This window comes from Diuraphis noxia, unplaced genomic scaffold (genome assembly GCF_037042655.1).
Source record: "Diuraphis noxia isolate RWA-SAM2 unplaced genomic scaffold, SU_Dnox_SAM2 contig0001, whole genome shotgun sequence".
NCBI classification, from domain to species: domain Eukaryota; kingdom Metazoa; phylum Arthropoda; class Insecta; order Hemiptera; family Aphididae; genus Diuraphis; species Diuraphis noxia.
Window position 1 is genome coordinate 42751853 of NW_028301711.1, and position 20321 is coordinate 42772173.

The window sequence follows — 20321 nt, forward strand, 5'->3', positions numbered from 1 at the left end:
TTTTGTTCTATGATACAATTGTCCCAAACAAGATTCAAAATTTCTATACGAATTTATACTATTTATACCAAAACACACTACATAGATGGTGTTGTATATTAAAATATATTATTATAACAAATTAATTAATGGACACCATCTATTAGCTTTCTATGGATTCATTAAATGTTTAACGCAACCCAGCATGCACAAAATTATTCTAATACTTCATTCAATATATTAGGTATCGTTATTATTGCAATATAATAAAATAAATATGTTTTAATAATATTATAATAATTATGATGGACCTTCGAGTAGTCAGTTGCCACGATGTGACGTCCAAACATCGCAGATAATGAAAATTAAAAATCACCGGACGCACATTCACTCGGTTAGTGTCGTGAAACATCGAGAAAATTTGTGGAACATAATGGTTTTCAGGCGAATATTATCAGCCTTTTGCTCAGCATTAATTTTTTATTAGATCCTTATTTAATAATAAAAACAATAGTATATGCAGTCCAGTGTTGGTGTATCACAATTTTCTTGTTTAATGTTCATTCAAATTGATTAAAACATGCACTATTAAATCTATTTGTATATTATATTGTTTTTATTTTTACTTCAACTTTCGAAAGTATTTGGTCAAATATATAGAATAATTAATAATTAATATTAATAATATTAGTTTTACGATGAAACTTTTTTAGTCTAAAAGCCAATCTTTTTTTAATTGAAAAAGTTTATCATATTTCAAAATTATTGTCAATGACTGCGCGTAGGTACGTAAATTAATTGACGATGAATATTATAATTTATAATAGTAACGACCGGCTGATCGATCAAGTTGAATTATGCGGGTCATCTGTTACAACTTGCAAAACTATTCCTGCACGAAATACACAGGTGAAATTTCATGATATCAATTTCATGGTACGGATAATGTACTATGTACATAATAATAAATAATATTAAATGTATTATTACAATAATATACACCAACCAGTGGGCACAGTGACCGACAAAATTGTTCAGTTGTTTTCTTTTGTAAATTCATTATTCACGTAACTTCATCAGGACATCAGTGATCAGCGTTCCATTGATTGTTATTCAGTAAACAGTGAAATACGTTTGGGCGGTTTTAAAAAAAATCGTCGGCCGACGACGAATATCGCGGCGAAATCGTATAGCCTCTCCAATTTAAACATATAGGTTTTCGACGACAGCGGAAATCGCCGTGTATAGCCCCAGCCTTATAGTACAGTGATGTTTAATACGACGACGGACGGATTCTAGAAAATGTTGACAGAAAACGATTACAGATTAAACTCACACACGCTTTTGTACGTTTACTTTGCACACACTTACAGCTTTACAAGTCACTTTAATAAAATAATGAATAATAAAATCATGTTAAATTGCCTATATCGATCTCCTTAAAACACGACCGACTGCAGTTATTCGTGTGTCAAACATCGGTTATGGACTTGATTACTTGAATGAATTATATTTCCCGATTTCTTCTGATTCGATTTTCATTATAGATATTCATTACGTAGGTAACGTATTCACTAATTCTGAGTTTATAAAACTGTACTCAAATCAACCATCGTGAATATCATTTTTTATTTGTTGAAAACTATTAAAAAAGTAGGTCAATAAATCTACAACCATTAACGCAATAGGTAATTTGTATATAGGTATTAATAATTTTATAATTAGGGTTAGGATGTTTATGACTTTTGCATATTTTTTCTTTTAATTGTACACATTGCAGACCCAATAATAAATTCGTTTTATAAGACATAGAATCAGATACATTGAATTTTATTTTGCATACTTTTGCATATTTAGGGATTTTTATGAATAAATGCATATTTTGAAGAAAAAAAACTAAATAAATGCATTTTTCGCTAAAAAATATCTTAAATATAATATGAATGATAAATCTCGATGCAAACCCATAGGTAGGAATTGTATGAAATTGAATACAGAACAATGAACATTGTACAACCATTGGAAAATGTACCAAACCATGTAGGAGAAATTATTAAAAATAAAATGAAATGTGTTTTAAGCAAAAATCCGGATATCAAAATATTATTGAAAATTGCTGAAATACTTAATGGAAGTGAAACTTCAAAAGACAGTTTACCAGCTGAACTAACAGCAGATGAATGTGTATATTTTAAATATGCACCCATCACGTCTGTTGATGCTGAACAAAGTTTTTCGGCTTACAAAAGTGTGTTATCTGATAATCGACGCAAGTTTCTATTCGAAAACCTTAAAAAAAACCCTTATTGTTCAAATCAACTCAAGTATGTAAAAAAAATAACTAAAATTTTAATTCCAATCAATACACATTTTATGTATATTTGTATCTTTTTAGTAAAAACAAAATTATATATTAATTTACTGTAAGTACCTATATAAAATTTCAAAATCTCATATTTTTGTTTATTTTTATTCAAGTTTAAAGTTATAAAAATAGTTGTATATTAATTTAGAATACATTTTTGTTAAGTAATACAATTTTAAAATGGCATATTGAATGTTTTTAAGGGCATATTTTGATATTTATTGAGCATATTTGCATGCATTTTTTAATGCTTTTAAGGTCATAAACATCCTAACCCTATTTATAATATAAAATCAACGATAATATAGATATTCAAATAAACTGTTTGTGATTAAACATACCAAATGTTACCAAGGTCTGAATTTATATCTGTTTCAAGATTGCTTTAAATACCTACTTTCATACATTGACAAAATAAGAGATTTGAATGTAACAATGAATTTTCTTACTTCGTATTTTTTTAATTTTTTTTTTTTTGTAGACACCGTGCATTTGTGCGCACAAAATTATTTTCATTATTACTATTAGTATCATTGTTGTTTTTTGTTTTTTACAAAAATACATAATTATATAATTCTGTTAACGATGAAAACTTTTGAAATAAATCATGACACATTTTTTTCCTTTCAAAAATCAAAATTAAATAATTGATACAGATACACATCATATTATAAAAACATTTAAGTAAATATATAATATTTCCGCGATGGTCAAATATGCAAAATGAGTTATTGCTGATTATATACCTAGTGCTAAAAAAAATTCATAAATTAAGTGTACTTAATAGTAAAATATGTGTTGACTTTGAGTATAGTAAAAAGTTATAACAGCTGTCAGCTCTTCATACTTCCAACAGTGTAATTATTTAGGTACTTTTATATAATATATTATTACATTGTTATGATTTCTACAGCATATCAAGTCAATGTTGTGCAAAATATACTATAAATATTTTCAAATGAGTTCTGCTACTTTTGATTTTCTGGTAGTATCAGTAGAATTCAATAATGATATATATTGAGACGTGAGCATGTGTTTTTCCAAGAAAAATGATAGCAGTAACTTAGAAGTTATTAAATAAAAAATAAAAAGTTTAAATTTTCTTAGTAAAAAAATCCTCTTTATTTTATTATTTTAATTTATACATTTATTTACTTGAAATGATAAAATATTAAATTATGATTTAATTAATTGCTTAACAACTTTGTACAAATATATTATTATATCTAATTATTTAAATATATATTATAAACTTAAATCATATATTCAAACAATCATTTTTCAAACAAACCTAAAACAACATTTAAGTATTAACAATTATTTTTTTATTAAATACATTTTTTTTTTCCTGATGGAAAAATGAAAAATAGCAGTATTATTCATAAATATATAAATACACGTGTATATATTTAAATTCATAATTAATCAATAAATAAACAAATAAACATTTCAATGTAATGGAGTTTAAAATAATAATCATAATGCATATATCAAAAAACATGCTTTACAAAAAAAATCACATAATTAATTAAATGAAATTACCATATATCCACTGGAATTTGAGAACACTATAGATAATTTACCTACATGAACTAATGAATATCCTGAAGTTAATTGTATAGACCTAACATAAACACGTTCTTTGACATCAAATATTTCATATGAATTATGATATGCCAATTTAACTAACAAATACCTATCATTTATAGGTGTTAGAGGTAAGAGACTTAATATTGAATCATTAGATATTTTTTGGATCCCTTCATATTGAAGCGATGTAATTGCTTTGAGGTCAAACTGAAATATACTTTGATTAAAATTATAATAAATATAATTTCTAGTAGAGTCAAATGAAAATGTATCACATTTAAGCCAAAACACATCCAAATGTAAATCATTTTGCTTTAAGATAAATGGAGTAACCACGTTAGAATAACCTGTGTTTTCTACTCCAATACAATTTTTGGTCACCTTAAACTGGGTAACAGGTCCTAACAAGCATATCTTTAATCCATTGTCTTGTGTTTTTCCTTTCAAGTGATAAACAATTGCCAAATGTTCCTTACTCAAATCATTTTCATTCTGAAAATTAAAACATAAACCATGTTAATTTGTTTCTTTTATAAGCCAAATAGTATATAATAAATAAATTAGCTTGTATAATAAAATAGTTAATATTAACTATCATAATGTAGCACTACAAAAGTTTAATTTTGATTCTAAAATATTCATAAGAACAGATTTATTTAAAAAATAGAAAAGAAATACTTATACTATAAAAAATATATTTTGTACTTAACAAAAGTATATATTTAAATAACTTTTTATTTAGCTTAAATCATATTGTATTTAATCTGTACTGTTATCTACTAAAATGTTATGATGAAGTTAGTTACAGTTGTATAGTTAAATGATATGCAAATATCCCTGAATACAATTTTTTGTTAAAATTAGAGATGGATCTTATTTAAAATAAATTTTTCATACATATTTATAATTCGGAATATTATAAGATTTAATGTCTAAAAACCACTTGAAGCCAAACAGTACAATAGAAAATTTTTTTAAATTTACCTTTTTTGTGATCCCAATCATGAGTCTATAATCTGAACATTTTATACTGTTGACAATGCATCCTCTTGAACTAAATTGCAGTTCTTTATATGTTTTTTCTGTTTTCAGATCAATTAAAAATAATGTACTAATTGCTGGATGCACAACTACTAGTTTATAATCATATAAATCAAATTTTGTATCACAATGATTATTCAAGAAGTCCTTGTTGAAATCATTTTCATCTAAGCCATAATTAACAGCTTTTTGTATCACTTTGAAAAATCTTTTGTCAAATGCACTATTCTTAATAGTATATACAAATATAATAGAACAAATTTCAATTACCAAGTATCTTTTGTTACCAATTACTTTGAGTGGATATTCTTTTAATTTAATTAATTCTTTTAATTTAGGAAACATTGGCAAAATTCTTTTATTTAATGGTTTATGTGGACCATTTAAAGTAACTATTTGAATTGGTTGTCTGTGATAGCGATTTATATTGATTATATAATCATCAGTACAATATGATTGTTCTACATATGGGCGAGGTATATAAATGGTAGGAAAATCATTGCTTTTTATACTCTTTAAAAGCATTAAATAATGATTAAAAGTTATCCAATGATTGCATAAAGGCCCAAATAATTTTTCTGAAGTTATTTCAGCATATCCTATGCATTCTGAATCATGCTTTAACCTATCGTTTAGACACCGGTTGTAATCAATGGCTCGTATATTTAAATCCTCACAAACCTTCGCCCATATCTCATCTTGGTTTAAATATACACATCGCCACCTCTTATTAACTAATTTCAAGTTCAGAATATCATTGAAGTCTAATTGTAGTACAATTTTATTTATGATTTCAAGTGGAAGTTGTTTAAAAATATCATACGATTCAGATCTAAAACAAAAAAAATATGTATACTATTAATAAAATTAGTAATTGTATAATAAATAATATATAGTTGGATTATTAAACATTTACATAGTATTATCAATTATAAACTATAATCATTAACTAAAAACTTTAAATCAATAAATTAAATTTATATATTAATTTGTTACATAGAATTGTTCTTTGTAATTAGCACTACATCTGATGGTAAAACATTATGTTTCATAATAAGGTTAGTTTATTATAATAAGATTTATCTGTCATACTTGCTTTCGGTTAATTACTTAAAAAAGAAAAATCAGAAAAATCAATTATAATAATAATTGCAATAGGTAAATTCTGATTTCAACAAAATGTTGACCATTTAAATACTAAATTCCCCAAAGATATAAGATTTTGGTATTTGAATTCAAAAACACAATTATAAAAGTATTTTTGAATTTAACTTACAAATGAAGTTTGAGCAACATTGTTTGAAAGTTCTATCAAATTGAGCATGAAAAAAACACATTTTGAATAAAAATTTAAAAAATCACTCGGGATCTAAACTGCATTTATTCCAAACAACTTACTTCTCTAACATATTAAGTGACATGCTTTTTGTTTTTACACCACCAATTTTCATACCATCTGTTTCAGTAATTATTGTACAATCAATATTGATATTGTCTGATTTGGTATTTTCACAATTAATATCCATGTTATCTAATTTTGCTGTGACATTATCAATAGTCATATTGTTTGATTATGTTTTTAACTATTGACACCTTGGATAAAATGTATGGATCTGAAAAAAAAAATACAAAATAGAAGTTACTCATTAATATACCAATGTATAATTATTATTTAATAGGAATTCTATAAATTAATTTTAATTATTGTGAAAAATTTATAAGAAAAGACAGAATCAAAATCATAAAAATACTAGTTATAAAATGTTTGATGATAAATAGTACTCTAATAGAAAAATTTTAAATGCTTTATTACGCTACATGCAAGTCAAACGAAGTCTAAGAATTATGAATATGGACAAAAAGAGTATTTATAAATTATAAGTAGTAAAAAAATTTAAAACATCACAAGTAAATGTGACATTATTATTCATTTTTAGATCAAGAATATGAATGAAGGAGCAATGTACAAAAAACATCGTGTCCGACATAATCCATCAGCTTTTCGACCAAGAGACAATGTTATTTACATTTTACGCTATTGCCTATTGGGTGCAAACTAACAAAAATTCAATGATAACATCGACCGGAACCTATTATATTACCTGAGACGTTAATAGAAAAAAATAAACACAATCCGATTACGCAATACACAATATTGTCAGAATGATATTCAGTTATGCACATTGCACATCAATCGACAATCACACGTGTATAATAAAATTGTGCAGGCACAATAAATTATGGGTATAGATATTAAATAGCAGCTACTAGGAACCTAATGAACCTACACCAATGTGATTTGTGTTGTGTCTTGTGTGACGTCAGATGTCGTTGAAACATTGATAAGTCCGACGACTTGTTGAACGGCATACGACACCGATGACGATAACAACATTTACAAGTAAACGGTCAACAATAATGACGTTGATGACGGCAACGATGATAATAGCGTGTGTGAGAGATTACGTACTTGCATGTTACATGTTCTAAACGCTGTCAAACAGCAAAAAGAGCGTTTAAAGCGCAAACAACAGACGCAACAATGAAATATTAAAACAATAAAGACGATTACTGTGCAATGTGCATCGTCAAATACCTTAGACAACCACCATAAGGGACGACTCCGATGAAAGAGGGTGATACATTTTATTCCCCGAAGACGTTGGGCAGCCTACTTAAATTTTTTTACGGCGTTTTACTAATGCTATTCCAAGTTTCTAATAATTTCTAATTCATGCATGTAATATAACCATATAAGTTAATAGATTAATAGATTATCGTATCATACCAAGGCTGTGAAATTTTTTAAAAACAATAAAAAATACAATTAATACTTATCTGTATTATTTAGTAATATAATTTTTGGGATCAACGACGACCAAGGATTCCTCAAATGGTCAATAAACAACCACCACGATTTTGTTTGGCGGGGGGATGCCTTTGTCGCAAACATCTAAACCTAAATAAATGACTGGAAGTGGACGACAGAAGCGCTATTGGTGGGCAGAGGATGTACACGAATTTTGAATTTCGAATGTATTTCTATAAAAAAAAAAATACTACCATACCAATATAACATAATAATTTTAATATCGAAGAATGTAGAAAATACCAAAAAACCAGAAAAAAATTAAACATAAGCCATGGCATTGGAGAAAGTCTAGGTCCAAATCCTGAAAACGAAACAAAAACGATACATTTCTTCAAACAATCTCAAATATTAAAGTTATTATAAGTTAACAACAACAACAATTTTGACATGTACATAATTATAGGACACAAACTGTCCAAAAATTTACATATTTATTTTGTATATTAAAATTAACAATTTTTTTTTCTTTCTTTCTAATTATATAAATTAATTTAACGCTAATGGCCTATAGCTGTTGAAGCGGAAATTCTTTGTAAATTTCAAGACCAATAAAAAAAAAAAATAATAATAATAATTTTAATAATCTTAAATATAGTAGGTAAATTATAAAAATGTGATCAACGATTTATCAGTTTACACTAATGTTTTTGTTTTTCATACTCTGCGACAACTACGATGGCTTGGCGAATCTAACCACCGACCACTGTGTACATTCTTTGAGTAGTTTGTGAAAATTTAATACATATACATAGTAGGTCATATAAAAATAATAAATTAAAATATAACTTACTGAAATTAAATTAACCAATCGTGGGTCTAGCAATGATAAATTAGAATGATGATTATGTTTTTCATAGAAAATCTATCATTCAGGATCTTAGTAATTCACGTAAATTGAGAGACACAATACTCGCATAATTGCCTTTACAATTTACATTAATATCATTATGCATTATGTAGCCAGTGGGTATTATTATTACAATGAACCTACCAAATCTGTAGGTTAGGTTATTATTATTATTATTATTATTATTATAACAAATCTTGCAATTATGTTACCCAGTGTTGGATAAGTTACTTTACTCATTACTAAGATAAAATTGTAATGAAATTACTTTTAAAATTGAAAAAAATAATAATAAAAATAAACAACAATAAATAATAAAATTAATAAATTGTATACAGTGCATTTATTTCACAACTATGTAAGTGTTTAGGTACCTATAGTTTATACTTTTTAATAATAATTAGTTAGGAATATTAATTAGTTAATTAGGAATGTATAAAAATTCAAAATATGCTATATGTAAGTAAATCTAATTTTTAATAATTTTTTGATTTCAAAAACATTTATTTATGACATTTAGTTTTTTTTTAAATAATAACTTTAAAAAGATATTTAGATTTTAACATGTATAGGTACTTATTCAAAGTTCTTTGAACTTTTGATCCCCCCAAAGTACCAACTGATGACAGACACAAAAATTTAAAAAAAAAACATACATCATTGTAAAATCAATGCATTATTTCTCACTTATTCGTTCAAAATCTAAAACAATTTTTTTGAATATTGATAAGAAAAATCTTTTTCATTTGTCAGGTCATCCTGTTACACTCTTTATATAATATGTATAATCAATGATTCTATTGTACAATAATTTATAATTATTAAAATATAATCGTAGTTTAAATTGTACTATATTATTCATCAATAAATTCATCAGTAAAATATAGACATATATATATAGCATACACAATCACTTATTTAGTACTCAGATTTCAAATCCTAGAATAGGTATAGAATGTACAATTTACATATATTCTTAAAACAATTAATTTAACCAAAATTATTCCTGAACATTTATTTGAACATATTCACAATTGAAAACAATTTATTTTGTAATTCGCTAAAGTAGGTAAACTTATGGCGGTAAATCTGAACATAATATTCTGAATTCAGAATATATTAAGTGAATAGTGATAAGCACTATATTTTACTAGATCAGTGGTTCATAAAATAAATTAAAAACGGCAAACATAGATAAATATAAAATATCAAAATTATGGTTATAACTTATAACAAAGATTATTATTACCCACGGTCTTGTTTTACCTATAAATTTAGTTTTTAAGTTTCAGTTTATCAATGCTTACTATATCGATGAAAAATGTATTCGTAGCATATGATATTCGGAACAATGTGTTCGATACATAATTATTGTATCGTGATTTACTGATTTGTGACTGTGAATTATATTTTATTGTAGCAGTGAAATCACGATGTAGAGAAGATATCTTCTCTAAATCGTGACTCGTGAGTAAAGTTGTAGCAAATTGAGTTACTCGAGAACTTTTGAAGTACATGATATTATGCGACGTTCACGATAGTTCAGTGAACTGTGAAATTAGAATATTAGCGACTTTACAAATTTATGCTACTTAACAATATTGATAAAAATTTTGTTTTATATTTATAAAAAACCACTCGCTTGATACACAGACTATATGAAATATTTTAAATTCTGTGCTTGATATTTCATCTATTCTGTGTTTATACCATAGACATATAAATATATATATACATATTTATATGTCTATGGTTTATACCACCGAACAATACTGATAAAAATTTTGTTTTGTAGATAACCACTCAATTGATAAAGAAAAAAGCGCTACTGCCTACTGAACTAAACAGTAAACACTAAACAGACCGAGTGTCCATAACTTATAAGCACCTACAACTACTTCTAAGCTTTTACTGTAGACTCAAAAAAAAGTATTACTACTTAATAGTTATTCTTTAGATAAAATATTTCTAATATTTGTTGTGTAGTAAAATTAGCCTGTTTAATTTCTTCGATTATAAACAAATTTCAGGTACCTATCTATTTCATTTAACTTAATGTTCATTGACATGCTTAAAACTAAAATATTGTTTTTAGGATATTATTAGAATAATTATTGTATTCACGATGGAAAATAAAAAAAAGCAAGTCAAAATGTAAGAATTGAATTTATATTTAATTCTGTGTTAATTTTTAATTGTTAAAATCACTTTTATGTACACAGATTGGTTTGCTGCGGTATCAAAGGACATATAACATCATTCATTGACCATATAGAATCATTGTTTGCAAAAAAAGGCATGTTTGACTATGTGTTTTGCGTAGGTGATTTTTTTGGGGACGATGTATCCTCTGAAAAAGAATGGGAAGAGTTTAAAAAGTCTGGAAAATATAGTAAGGCAACCATATTATTTATTTGAATGAATTTAAAGTTTTTTTTTTTAAGTTTCAGTTCCAATATATACATTGGGACCAAATAAAATACAACATGAAAAATATTTCAATAATTTAAAAGATCAACAATTAGCACCAAATATTTATTATCTTGGTTGGTAAAATTTTGCTATTTTAATAAATGGTTATATTAACATAATGTTTCATATCATGTATATGATTCTCTTTTTTAAATTAGGGAAATATTTTTTATGTTTTATGTGTTTATTAGGTAAAGATGGAATTTTTACAACTTCTGATGGACTTAAAATAGGATATATTAGTGGGATACAAAACAATAGTAGTAAGGAAAATGAAATTCATACATTCAATTATGATTCTCTTTCTCAGTTCAGAGATTCTTGTATTCGAGCTGGAAGTACGTCTTTAGATGTACTATTAACTTCACCGTGGCCAGTAGACATTCGCAACAAAGAGCGAATTCTTGAAGTAGAAACTATTATTTAAACAATACTATAATAATTAGTAATGTATGAAACAATTTCATGAATATTTATAAATATTTTATCTATAGAACATCAGTGTTAAGGAACCAACTGAAAAAGAAAGTGAATCTCAATTGTTATCATGGGTGGCTATTCATTTAACTCCACGCTATCACTTTGCTGGATTGCAACAAGTGTTTTATCAGCGTAGTCCATACAAGTATGTTATTTTTTATTTTTTATTTTGAATTAATAATAAAAATAATTTTGGCTCTATAGAAATACCAATAGTAAAACAGTAACACGATTTATTGGTTTGGGTGATTATCATGATAATAAAACAAAAAAACAAAAATGGTTGTATGGCTTTGTTTTATCACCAGCAGAACTTACTACACCAAATACAAATGACTTTACTGTCACCGAATCACCATATGCTGATAATATATCTCAGTATACTGCTAATATGTTGCCAGTTTCCAAACAGTATTTTTATAATACAAGCACTAACACCAATTATAAAAATAATAATCAAAATAAAAAGAGAAAATTTGATGGACAACCAGTCAGACAATGTCAGTCAAATTTATTTATCAATTTTAACAACTTTTGGTTGTACACCTGAGATATAATAGTTTTGATGTATTTTTTTACAGCAATTGATATAAGCGCAGATTCTTGTTGGTTTTGTTTGTCAAGTAAAAACATTACCAAGCATTTGATTATATCTATTGGAAATCAGGTATTCAGTAATTTATTATTTTTACTTATGTTCTAACCAATTAATATTTGTATAATATAAACTAATTTGTTTAAGGTATATTTATCAGGCACTAAGGGTCCGTTAGTCAAAGAACACATACTAGTAGCTCCAATTGAACATTACAAATCACTTGCTGAAGTACCACCAGAAACAGAAAATGAAATAAATCTGTAATTATTAATTATTTTCTTCTTTTAAGTTTTAATCCAATGTTCATCAATCTGTGATGCATGGAAATCTTATCTGTGGTTCACTAAGAAAATTTTGTTTCATGAAAAAACCGTAATGGATCATTATTCACATTAAAATATATAACTTACATAATTTCATATCAATAATGGTTGTGAATATTTCATTTTCCATTAATTTTGCATTTAACACTTAAACAATCATGGTTTTTTAGTTCCTTGAGAAATAATATTCTATACATGTAAGACAGGCATGTCAAACTCAAAGTATCAAATATGTATTAAGAAGCTTAGCTATACGGGCCTACAAATTGCACAAAAATAAATATTTAAGAAAATTCTTAAACTATATTTCGATTCCAGTTTATCAGAAGATAGTTTAATAATGTGTACCAAATAAATCATTACCTAAGAATCTAAGATAGTTGTGACATAGCATTAATATTTTATTTTTTTATTATCATATTATGTTTTTGTTCATTAATATTGATAGCCACGAGTCACAAAAAATTGAGCTGAGGGCGACGTGTTTGACATGCCTGATGTAAAATGACGTTTACATTTTTTATCAAAAAAAAAACGTGATTTGGTTAAGTGGTACAGAAACATTTTCAAACTGTGTATGTGGTGTACATATATAAAAAGGTTGATCACCACTGTTTTACTATTAACCATTTTAAAATTTTGAAATTTAAATTTTTAATTTAAATAAAATTACAATTGATTTGAATTTTCGTTACAGGATTAAAAGTTCTTTAAATCAGTATTTTGAAAGCACAGGTCGTGTAGCAGTTTATTTTGAACGTAATATTTTATCTGCTCATTTTCAATTGCAAGTGGTTCCAGTTCCTATCAGAAAGGCAGATCATCTTGAGGATATGTTTAAAGTAACTAAAAATAATATATATTATAATAACAATTATTATTTATAAGTTTATAACTCGTATTATGTTTAATATATTAACATTAAATAGGCTAAATTTAAAGAATATGATCTCAGTTTGGTAGACATTCCACCAGCCGCATCGTTACGCCAAATAGCTGGGAATACGGAAGGCCATTACTTTTGTACAGAGTTGCCAAACGGAAAACGTTTATTTCATAGTGCTGCCAAAAAAATTGGTCATAGTCAAAAATTTCCAATTCATATTGCAAGGTATGTTATAAATTATTAATTTAAGTGTTTTAAATGCATTAATGAAGTGAACTATTTATTTGTTTTTAGAGAAGTGTTGGCGTCTCCAAGACTATTGAATGTTGAAAGTCGTATTGACTGGAGAAAATGTGAGCAATCTTTAGATGAAGAAGAAAATGATGTAAAAATGTTCCGTGATGCTTTTGAACCTTTTAATCCTATAAAAGATTAATTAATAACTGATTTTAATCATGATTACTATCAATAATATTTTTTATTTTATAAATGGATTAAAAAATATGATAATTCAAAAGTATTAGATGTAAAGTGAATTTTTAAAAATAGTTAATATAATATTATGATAGAAAATGATCAAGTGTTAGAAATATTGAAAGCAAAAAAAAAAATAAAAATAATTTCTAACATTTATGAAGTATGTAAATATTATGTAATCTATTATTTTGATAATATAACACTAAATGATATATGATGTAATATTTAAAACATTATGATTTAATATTATCAAATACCTTTCGCCACATCAATCTAAGAAGATAAAGTATGAAAAATGTATCAGCAATGCTAATTTTGGTGAGGTGTGTAAAAAAGATACAAGTTTTTAATAATTAATTATCAACCATATGTATAATGAATACTCTGAACTTTTAATTGTGGTGAAATAACTTTGGATTTCGCAGGGTTTGTCATAAATCGCAACTTTATTTACCCTATGATTTTCTTAAATAACTAAGTGAATCTAAATTAATTTTTACTTAAAACAAACTACAAAAAGATTTTTAATTTTCAAGAGACCAACATTTTTAATTTATTTTTAATTATCAAATGTTAGGAATATCAAGGGATGGCTGTAAAATATTTTTTTAATTTGTTTTTAACAGAGAACAAACAGTTTAGAAAATATAACAATTTTGGTACAAGATCTCCTATTGAATAATATAATTACATAATTAAATATTGCGAATCTAATATGATTATTGAATTATTTTGTAGCCTCAATCGGTGGCTCGTTTCTCATAACTATCGATACTCTTCGTTCCCGTACAATCTGTCTATCACTGAACACAGTTGGTGCTCCATCACTTAATATTTCATGTGTGTACTGGTATCGAGCTGAATCCCTGTTAAAAGTTTAATTAAAAATAAGAATTAATATTAAATACAGAATAAATTGAGTTTGTAAATTTTTTGATTGACATTTTTCATGAAGTAATAAGGACCCAAAATGATTTATTTAAATTCTGCAGAATGATAAATGTCAATAAACGAAATATTGAACTGTTCACAATTTAGAAGAATATTACTATGATCTATGAGAATTTTTAAACGTATGTTAAAACTAAAATTAAATTAAGATCAATATTAGGATATAAATTTGAATTTGTTACGTAATTTATGAATATTCAAACACATTAAATTTAATCAATTTACATATATTTTTAAATATCAACAGAATAAATAGTTAGATTAATTTTTAATTTATCTTTCAATAGCTTTACTGCTTACAATCAACCTATTACCTATTAAAACAAAATGATATCAATGCGAAAAGTTTATATTTTATGTAAATAAAAATGAAACAAGGATATTAAACCTAATATAAAATATGATGTAAGACTTACTTCATAATATATAATGATCGGCGAGGTAATAAAGCATATACTACATAGGTGTCTGGACATTTTTCATCAGCTAAACGCATAACAGAGTCAGATAGTAAGCTCAAGCCAGCTATTATATTGCCACAGAACTATTTAACAAAACATAAATGATATATTGTACATTATGTTCAACAATTATTTTTGTTAAACTAAAAAAAAATAGTTGTAGGTATCATTTGATATATTTTCATTGTAAAAAAGAAATTATTCATTCATTTAAAAATGTAAGAAAATCAAATGTTTAATACTTACTCGTACACTATCTATATGTGGTTTTACATAACCGTTGTTGCATAAATCGAGTATATGAACTCTCTGCATTTGTTCTGTGATTGATTCATTAGCAAATACTCTATTTTTGAGCTTTTGTATCACATTTGAATTGTTTTGATCTTTCCAAGTGATGATTTCAGTTTCTCTGTATCCATGTATAGCCTAAGTTAATAAATATTTGTTTATTTACATATAGTTAATTTAAATAAATTATGAAAAATAAAATATGCTTACATCATCCCAATGATCATGTTGATAACGTAGACGTTTTAATGATTTTTCTATTTCATCAATCAGTCGTGACTCTTCATCAACAGACACAATGTCTGGCACAATGGTAAATGAAGAATCAAATTGTTGTCGTTTAATGTTAACTAAATTATTTGTGCTTTCTGGAAATTTATATCTTACATATTCACTTTTATCGACAGATTTTATAATACGTTCAATTGATGAAGATGATGTGCTAAACAATTCATTTAAATGAAACAGACGAGATGCAGAGAACAGCTGGTTGAAGACAAATTCTTTACAAGCCAAATTCACCATGAACATCTTGTTAAAATATATGAGATTATTCAAAAAAAATTATTTTTAATTGTCAATCAATGTTTCCAATTTTTCACTCAATAAAATAACACAAAATACAGTGTAAAAAATACAATAATCAGCTAAGATTAGATAAGTTCCTGTGATCCCGTATCATCAATCGTCCGTGTGCAATAATAACTTTTTTTCTCTTTATCTGTCTCAACCACGTACAAACAAAATAGTGAACTACCTAAAAGACTTGTCAAAATACCATGATGGTTGTCATTATAATACCATATCTATAGACTACAGTACCATTTTTAATGTTCGATCAGAGGAAGGAACCATTATATTGTACTACTAATAACGGTACAATAGTCGATGATATTATACAGCATCCATTCATAATTATTAAAGTAATAACTGAAGAGTAAGTTGTGTGTAGTATGCTAGTTTGAGGAGTTTTAATAATTTTATGAAAATATTAAATAATGACTATGTTTAGGATACGTTAAACGTTTGTCATTGTCAATTGTCATATCTTGCTCTTATATAATCTGGATTGGTCTGATAAGGTGTAAAGTGTAAACACTTGGCATATCTGCAGTATATATTGCATTATATAAAAAAGTTAACCATTAGATGACGTTAAATTCCCGATACCGATAGTGGATACGACTGTATATATATATATAGTGACATAAGCCAAGTGAGAATACTAATTAAATTTGCCACACAACATTCAATAATAATATTACAAAAATTCACATAATTCACAAATAACTTATTTCTAAAATATTATTAAAAATGTAATATGTAATAATAATAATAATATGTTTACCTTATGGCTTATAATTATGAATTATGATTTATGATATGATAATTATGAATTCTAAAATAATAATTTAGTATTATCTCAAATCGTGTAAGATCTATATAATTATCGCATTATCATTGTAATATTGTTATCACGGACATTTATTGCACATGCGCAATGCAAAATTTTTTTTGAAAAAATTAATTTTAATAACTGTTTGACATATAGTTACCACAGATCTATATCTGTGATAGTTACTTTATATTCAATATTCATTTTCATTATTCAATATGTCAACTAGAAGCCAAAACGCAATGAGTTTCTCAGAGGTAAAAACTGTTTTAAAATATTCATGGATTTTATTTACAAATTTATACATTTACATAGTAATGCTATTTTATTATACTTTAGGAAGTACAGTGGCACTCTGTTCATAATGTTCATACATTAGTTTTTAGATCACTCAAAAAGGACTCATGATATGTTTTTATCATGTCAAAGGATGCTTCCACCACAATAGATGAAGAAGCGTAAATTGATTTGTGCACTGTAATGTAATGAAACAATGTTTTTATTTTTTTTTATTGTTTGTGTATAGGGAGAACTGGGAGAAGATTAAAAAAACTCTTTAAAGCTCGAAATTGTTATGGTCTGGTTTTTGACAAAGTGGAACAAAATAAGATAAACATAAAGAAATCTCAACTAGGTAAGTCATCCTAAATCAGAGAGCCTTGATATTTATAAGGATAATAATCTTCCATTAGCCATAAGTAACGATGCATTATTACTGTTTAGGTATTAATTATTTTATTATATTTTATTTTTTAGCTGATAATCCTGAGAAATTAAATAAAAACACAGAGAAAAGTATGGTTTTATTGAGTCTAAGTACACAAAACATAGCTGCTGCTAATCAACTGATTAATCATATTATGCCAAAACCAAAATGGCATCCTCCACGGTCCACAAAAGTTATACGGAGTAATTATACTGGGTTAATTGTGCTGTGTTACTGTAGTGAATGGTAATGAATGATTTGCTACTGATGCTGCTGATTGAGTTATTAAAGTAATACTACAAAACAATTTCATGATATATAATATCTATTTGTATTTGATATATTTTTTTGGTTTTAGATTTGGGATTTAGCTACTGGAAAATTAAAACTTTCCTTAACTGGTATGTAAGTAGTGTGCGAGGCTTACAAGTAAGTCCTAGACACCCTTATTTATTCAGTTGTGGTAAAGATAGGCAAGTGAAATGTTGGGATTTGGAACATAATAAAGTAGTTTGACATAATCATGGACATTTGAGTGCTGTATATAGTCTTATGTTACATCCAACAATTGATGTATTGTTAACTGCTAGACGAGATTCAACAGCTTGAGTATAGAACATGCGTACAATGTACAAAAGCCAATGTTCACACACTTACTGGACATACAAATACGGTGGCCAGTGTTGTTACCCATGACTTTGAACCTCAAGTATAAAAGTTTAAATAAGTTATTTATTTAACATTTAAAAAAATGAATTTTGATTTAATATTTTTGGCTTATAGTTAGGTAATGACTGGATCTCATGACTGTACAATTAGACTATGGGATATAGCTGTTGGAAAGACTCGTGCAACGGTGCAACTCTTACAAATCACAAAAAAGGTGTGAGATCACTAGTTTTACATCCGAAAGTGTGAGTTTTAAATATTATTTAACATTTACAGAACCATTATGATTTACTTAATTGCTTGTTGCTATGTGATTTTAAGGTACATTTTGGCCAGCGCTAGTCCAGACAATATAAAAAAATGGACATGTCCAGATGGTAAATTTATACAAAATCTTACTGGTCAAAATTCTATAGTTAACTGCATGTATGGCTGTGAATTCTGTGGGGTGTTGATGTCTGAAGCAAATAATGGATCAATGTATGCTTATGATTGGAGAACTGGTTATAATTTTCAGAGGATGCAGGTATGTAAATTCGATATATTATGTTATACACACTGTAAATTATTTTTATTGATTGCTTATATTAAAATATGTATTATTTAAAAAGACTCTTGTACAACCTGGATCAATGGATAGTGAAGCTAGAGTATTTGTTATGGCATTTGATAACAGTGTTACAAGACTTATTACAGCAGAAGCTGATAAAACTATAAAACTTTATCAAGAAGATGATATTGCTGTAAGTATTTGCTAGTACGTCAATAATAAACTATTTTTTTACTTTATTTAAAATGACATTACTATCTTTATTTTCATATATTTTGTTCTATAATACTAAAACATTTATAAATTTATTACAATACATTTTGATATAATATTTTTTTTTTTTAAATTCAAATGCTTTACTAACAAATAATATTAATCTATTTCAATGATTAGTTATATTTTTATGATAATCATATTTTAAAACTTGTTAATTTGTTATAACTTATAACGTTTAAATAAATTCAAAAGTTTGAATAAGATATAAGGTAAATCTATTCCAAAAAAAGATTCATTTTTCAGTTTTTCTTGAATGTTTCCAATTTAATATCTTATTGGATATCTGAAAATTTTTTTAAATAAATTCTTTATGCAAATAATTATAGTTGTTTCATCATTTGACAAAAATAATTTATATTTATATAATTACAAAATGTGCTTAGTTAGAACTACCTAATTAAACTTTATAGGTTCAAAAATAATTATATTTTTGTGTTTGTTTTAGATTGAAGAAAGTCATCCAATTAATTGGAAGCTCGATATAATCCGAAGAAGGAAATATTAATTTTTTGTAAAATATTAATTTTTTAAAATTATTGACACAAATGAATATATCATTTTTAAACGATATTATTACCGGCAAAATGATTTTAATTCTATTTTATTCTTTTTTTTAAAAAAAAGAAGAAAGGTTCATGAAATTCATATTTTATCTTTCATAAAACCCATAATGAAATGTTTATGGTTTTGCAACGAGTTATAACTTTTCTTAATTACTAGTGTATAGTATACATTGGAACTGCAAGCTGTAAAATATTCAAAAATACTATTATAGTAAATTAGTTTCAATTTTGTTAAATATTATTTGTAGAGTTTGGAATTAAAATAGTTCTCAAGAACTCCTAATGAACTCTTAGTTATAAACATTTTGGTGATTAATAATAATTAATAAAAAAAAATTAGTTTCCCAAGCAGTTTCAATTATTATGGACAAATCTGATCACAATAAATGCATTTTTAATGTATAAGACTGCATACATTAAGAACTTGACCAGTTTAAAATTAAACAAAAAAAAATATACTAATTTAATATCACAGTTTTTAAATACTTTTTTCGTACCTACGTCCAGCAATCAATAATATTATTAAAT

General features: G+C 25.9%; 3 protein-coding genes, 1 long non-coding RNA gene and 1 pseudogene across 11 annotated transcripts; 3 read left to right on the forward strand and 2 right to left on the reverse strand.

Annotated features, from left to right (window-relative positions):
* The first annotated feature begins 73 nt into the window (after positions 1–73).
* On the forward strand, positions 74–7035 carry LOC149060713 (uncharacterized). The gene is made up of 2 exons (XR_016190077.1): positions 74–888; positions 6913–7035. It is a non-coding gene; the product is annotated as an uncharacterized LOC149060713 (long non-coding RNA).
* Positions 3688–10359, reverse strand: LOC107170404 (uncharacterized). Of its 4 annotated transcripts, none has more exons than XM_015520507.2 (4): positions 10002–10359; positions 6374–6588; positions 4919–5807; positions 3688–4426 (listed from the first exon to the last, which is right to left on the reverse strand). In XM_015520507.2, the coding sequence occupies exons 2-4, from the start codon at positions 6535–6537 to the stop codon at positions 3869–3871; spliced, it is 1611 nt and encodes a 536-aa protein (XP_015375993.2). In that variant the 5' UTR covers positions 6538–6588; positions 10002–10359; the 3' UTR covers positions 3688–3868. The 4 variants fall into 4 exon arrangements, with proteins under 4 accessions (XP_015375993.2, XP_015375998.2, XP_089074395.1 ...); XM_015520512.2 differs by lacking the exon at positions 10002–10359 and adding an exon at positions 6252–6283 and having other exon boundaries at positions 3689–4426; positions 6374–6513; XM_015520506.2 differs by lacking the exon at positions 10002–10359 and adding an exon at positions 7078–7219 and having other exon boundaries at positions 3734–4426.
* A 109-nt stretch (positions 10360–10468) lies between these two features.
* On the forward strand, positions 10469–14152 carry LOC107170405 (pre-mRNA splicing factor cwf19l1). Of its 3 annotated transcripts, none has more exons than XM_015520514.2 (12): positions 10469–10724; positions 10790–10848; positions 10917–11086; positions 11145–11240; positions 11358–11575; positions 11661–11791; positions 11851–12146; positions 12228–12313; positions 12389–12504; positions 13265–13409; positions 13497–13678; positions 13748–14152. In XM_015520514.2, the coding sequence occupies exons 2-12, from the start codon at positions 10820–10822 to the stop codon at positions 13887–13889; spliced, it is 1611 nt and encodes a 536-aa protein (XP_015376000.1). In that variant the 5' UTR covers positions 10469–10724; positions 10790–10819; the 3' UTR covers positions 13890–14152. The 3 variants fall into 3 exon arrangements, with proteins under 3 accessions (XP_015376000.1, XP_015375999.1, XP_089074373.1); XM_015520513.2 differs by having other exon boundaries at positions 10506–10724; positions 11139–11240; XM_089218247.1 differs by having other exon boundaries at positions 10600–10623; positions 11139–11240.
* Positions 14153–14520: 368 nt separating this feature from the next.
* Positions 14521–17086, reverse strand: LOC107170408 (RNA demethylase ALKBH7, mitochondrial). Of its 2 annotated transcripts, XM_015520515.2 has the most exons (5): positions 16982–17086; positions 15844–16164; positions 15589–15771; positions 15298–15425; positions 14521–14796 (listed from the first exon to the last, which is right to left on the reverse strand). In XM_015520515.2, the coding sequence occupies exons 2-5, from the start codon at positions 16162–16164 to the stop codon at positions 14658–14660; spliced, it is 771 nt and encodes a 256-aa protein (XP_015376001.2). In that variant the 5' UTR covers positions 16982–17086; the 3' UTR covers positions 14521–14657. The 2 variants fall into 2 exon arrangements, with proteins under 2 accessions (XP_015376001.2, XP_089074435.1); XM_089218309.1 differs by lacking the exon at positions 16982–17086 and having other exon boundaries at positions 15844–16928.
* LOC107170402 (pleiotropic regulator 1-like) lies at positions 17021–20267 on the forward strand (annotated as a pseudogene). The gene is made up of 9 exons (XR_016190078.1): positions 17021–17286; positions 17369–17485; positions 17572–17727; positions 17786–18025; positions 18094–18444; positions 18523–18649; positions 18726–18930; positions 19016–19147; positions 19676–20267. The product of XR_016190078.1 is annotated as a pleiotropic regulator 1-like (transcript).
* Positions 20268–20321: the final 54 nt, after the last annotated feature.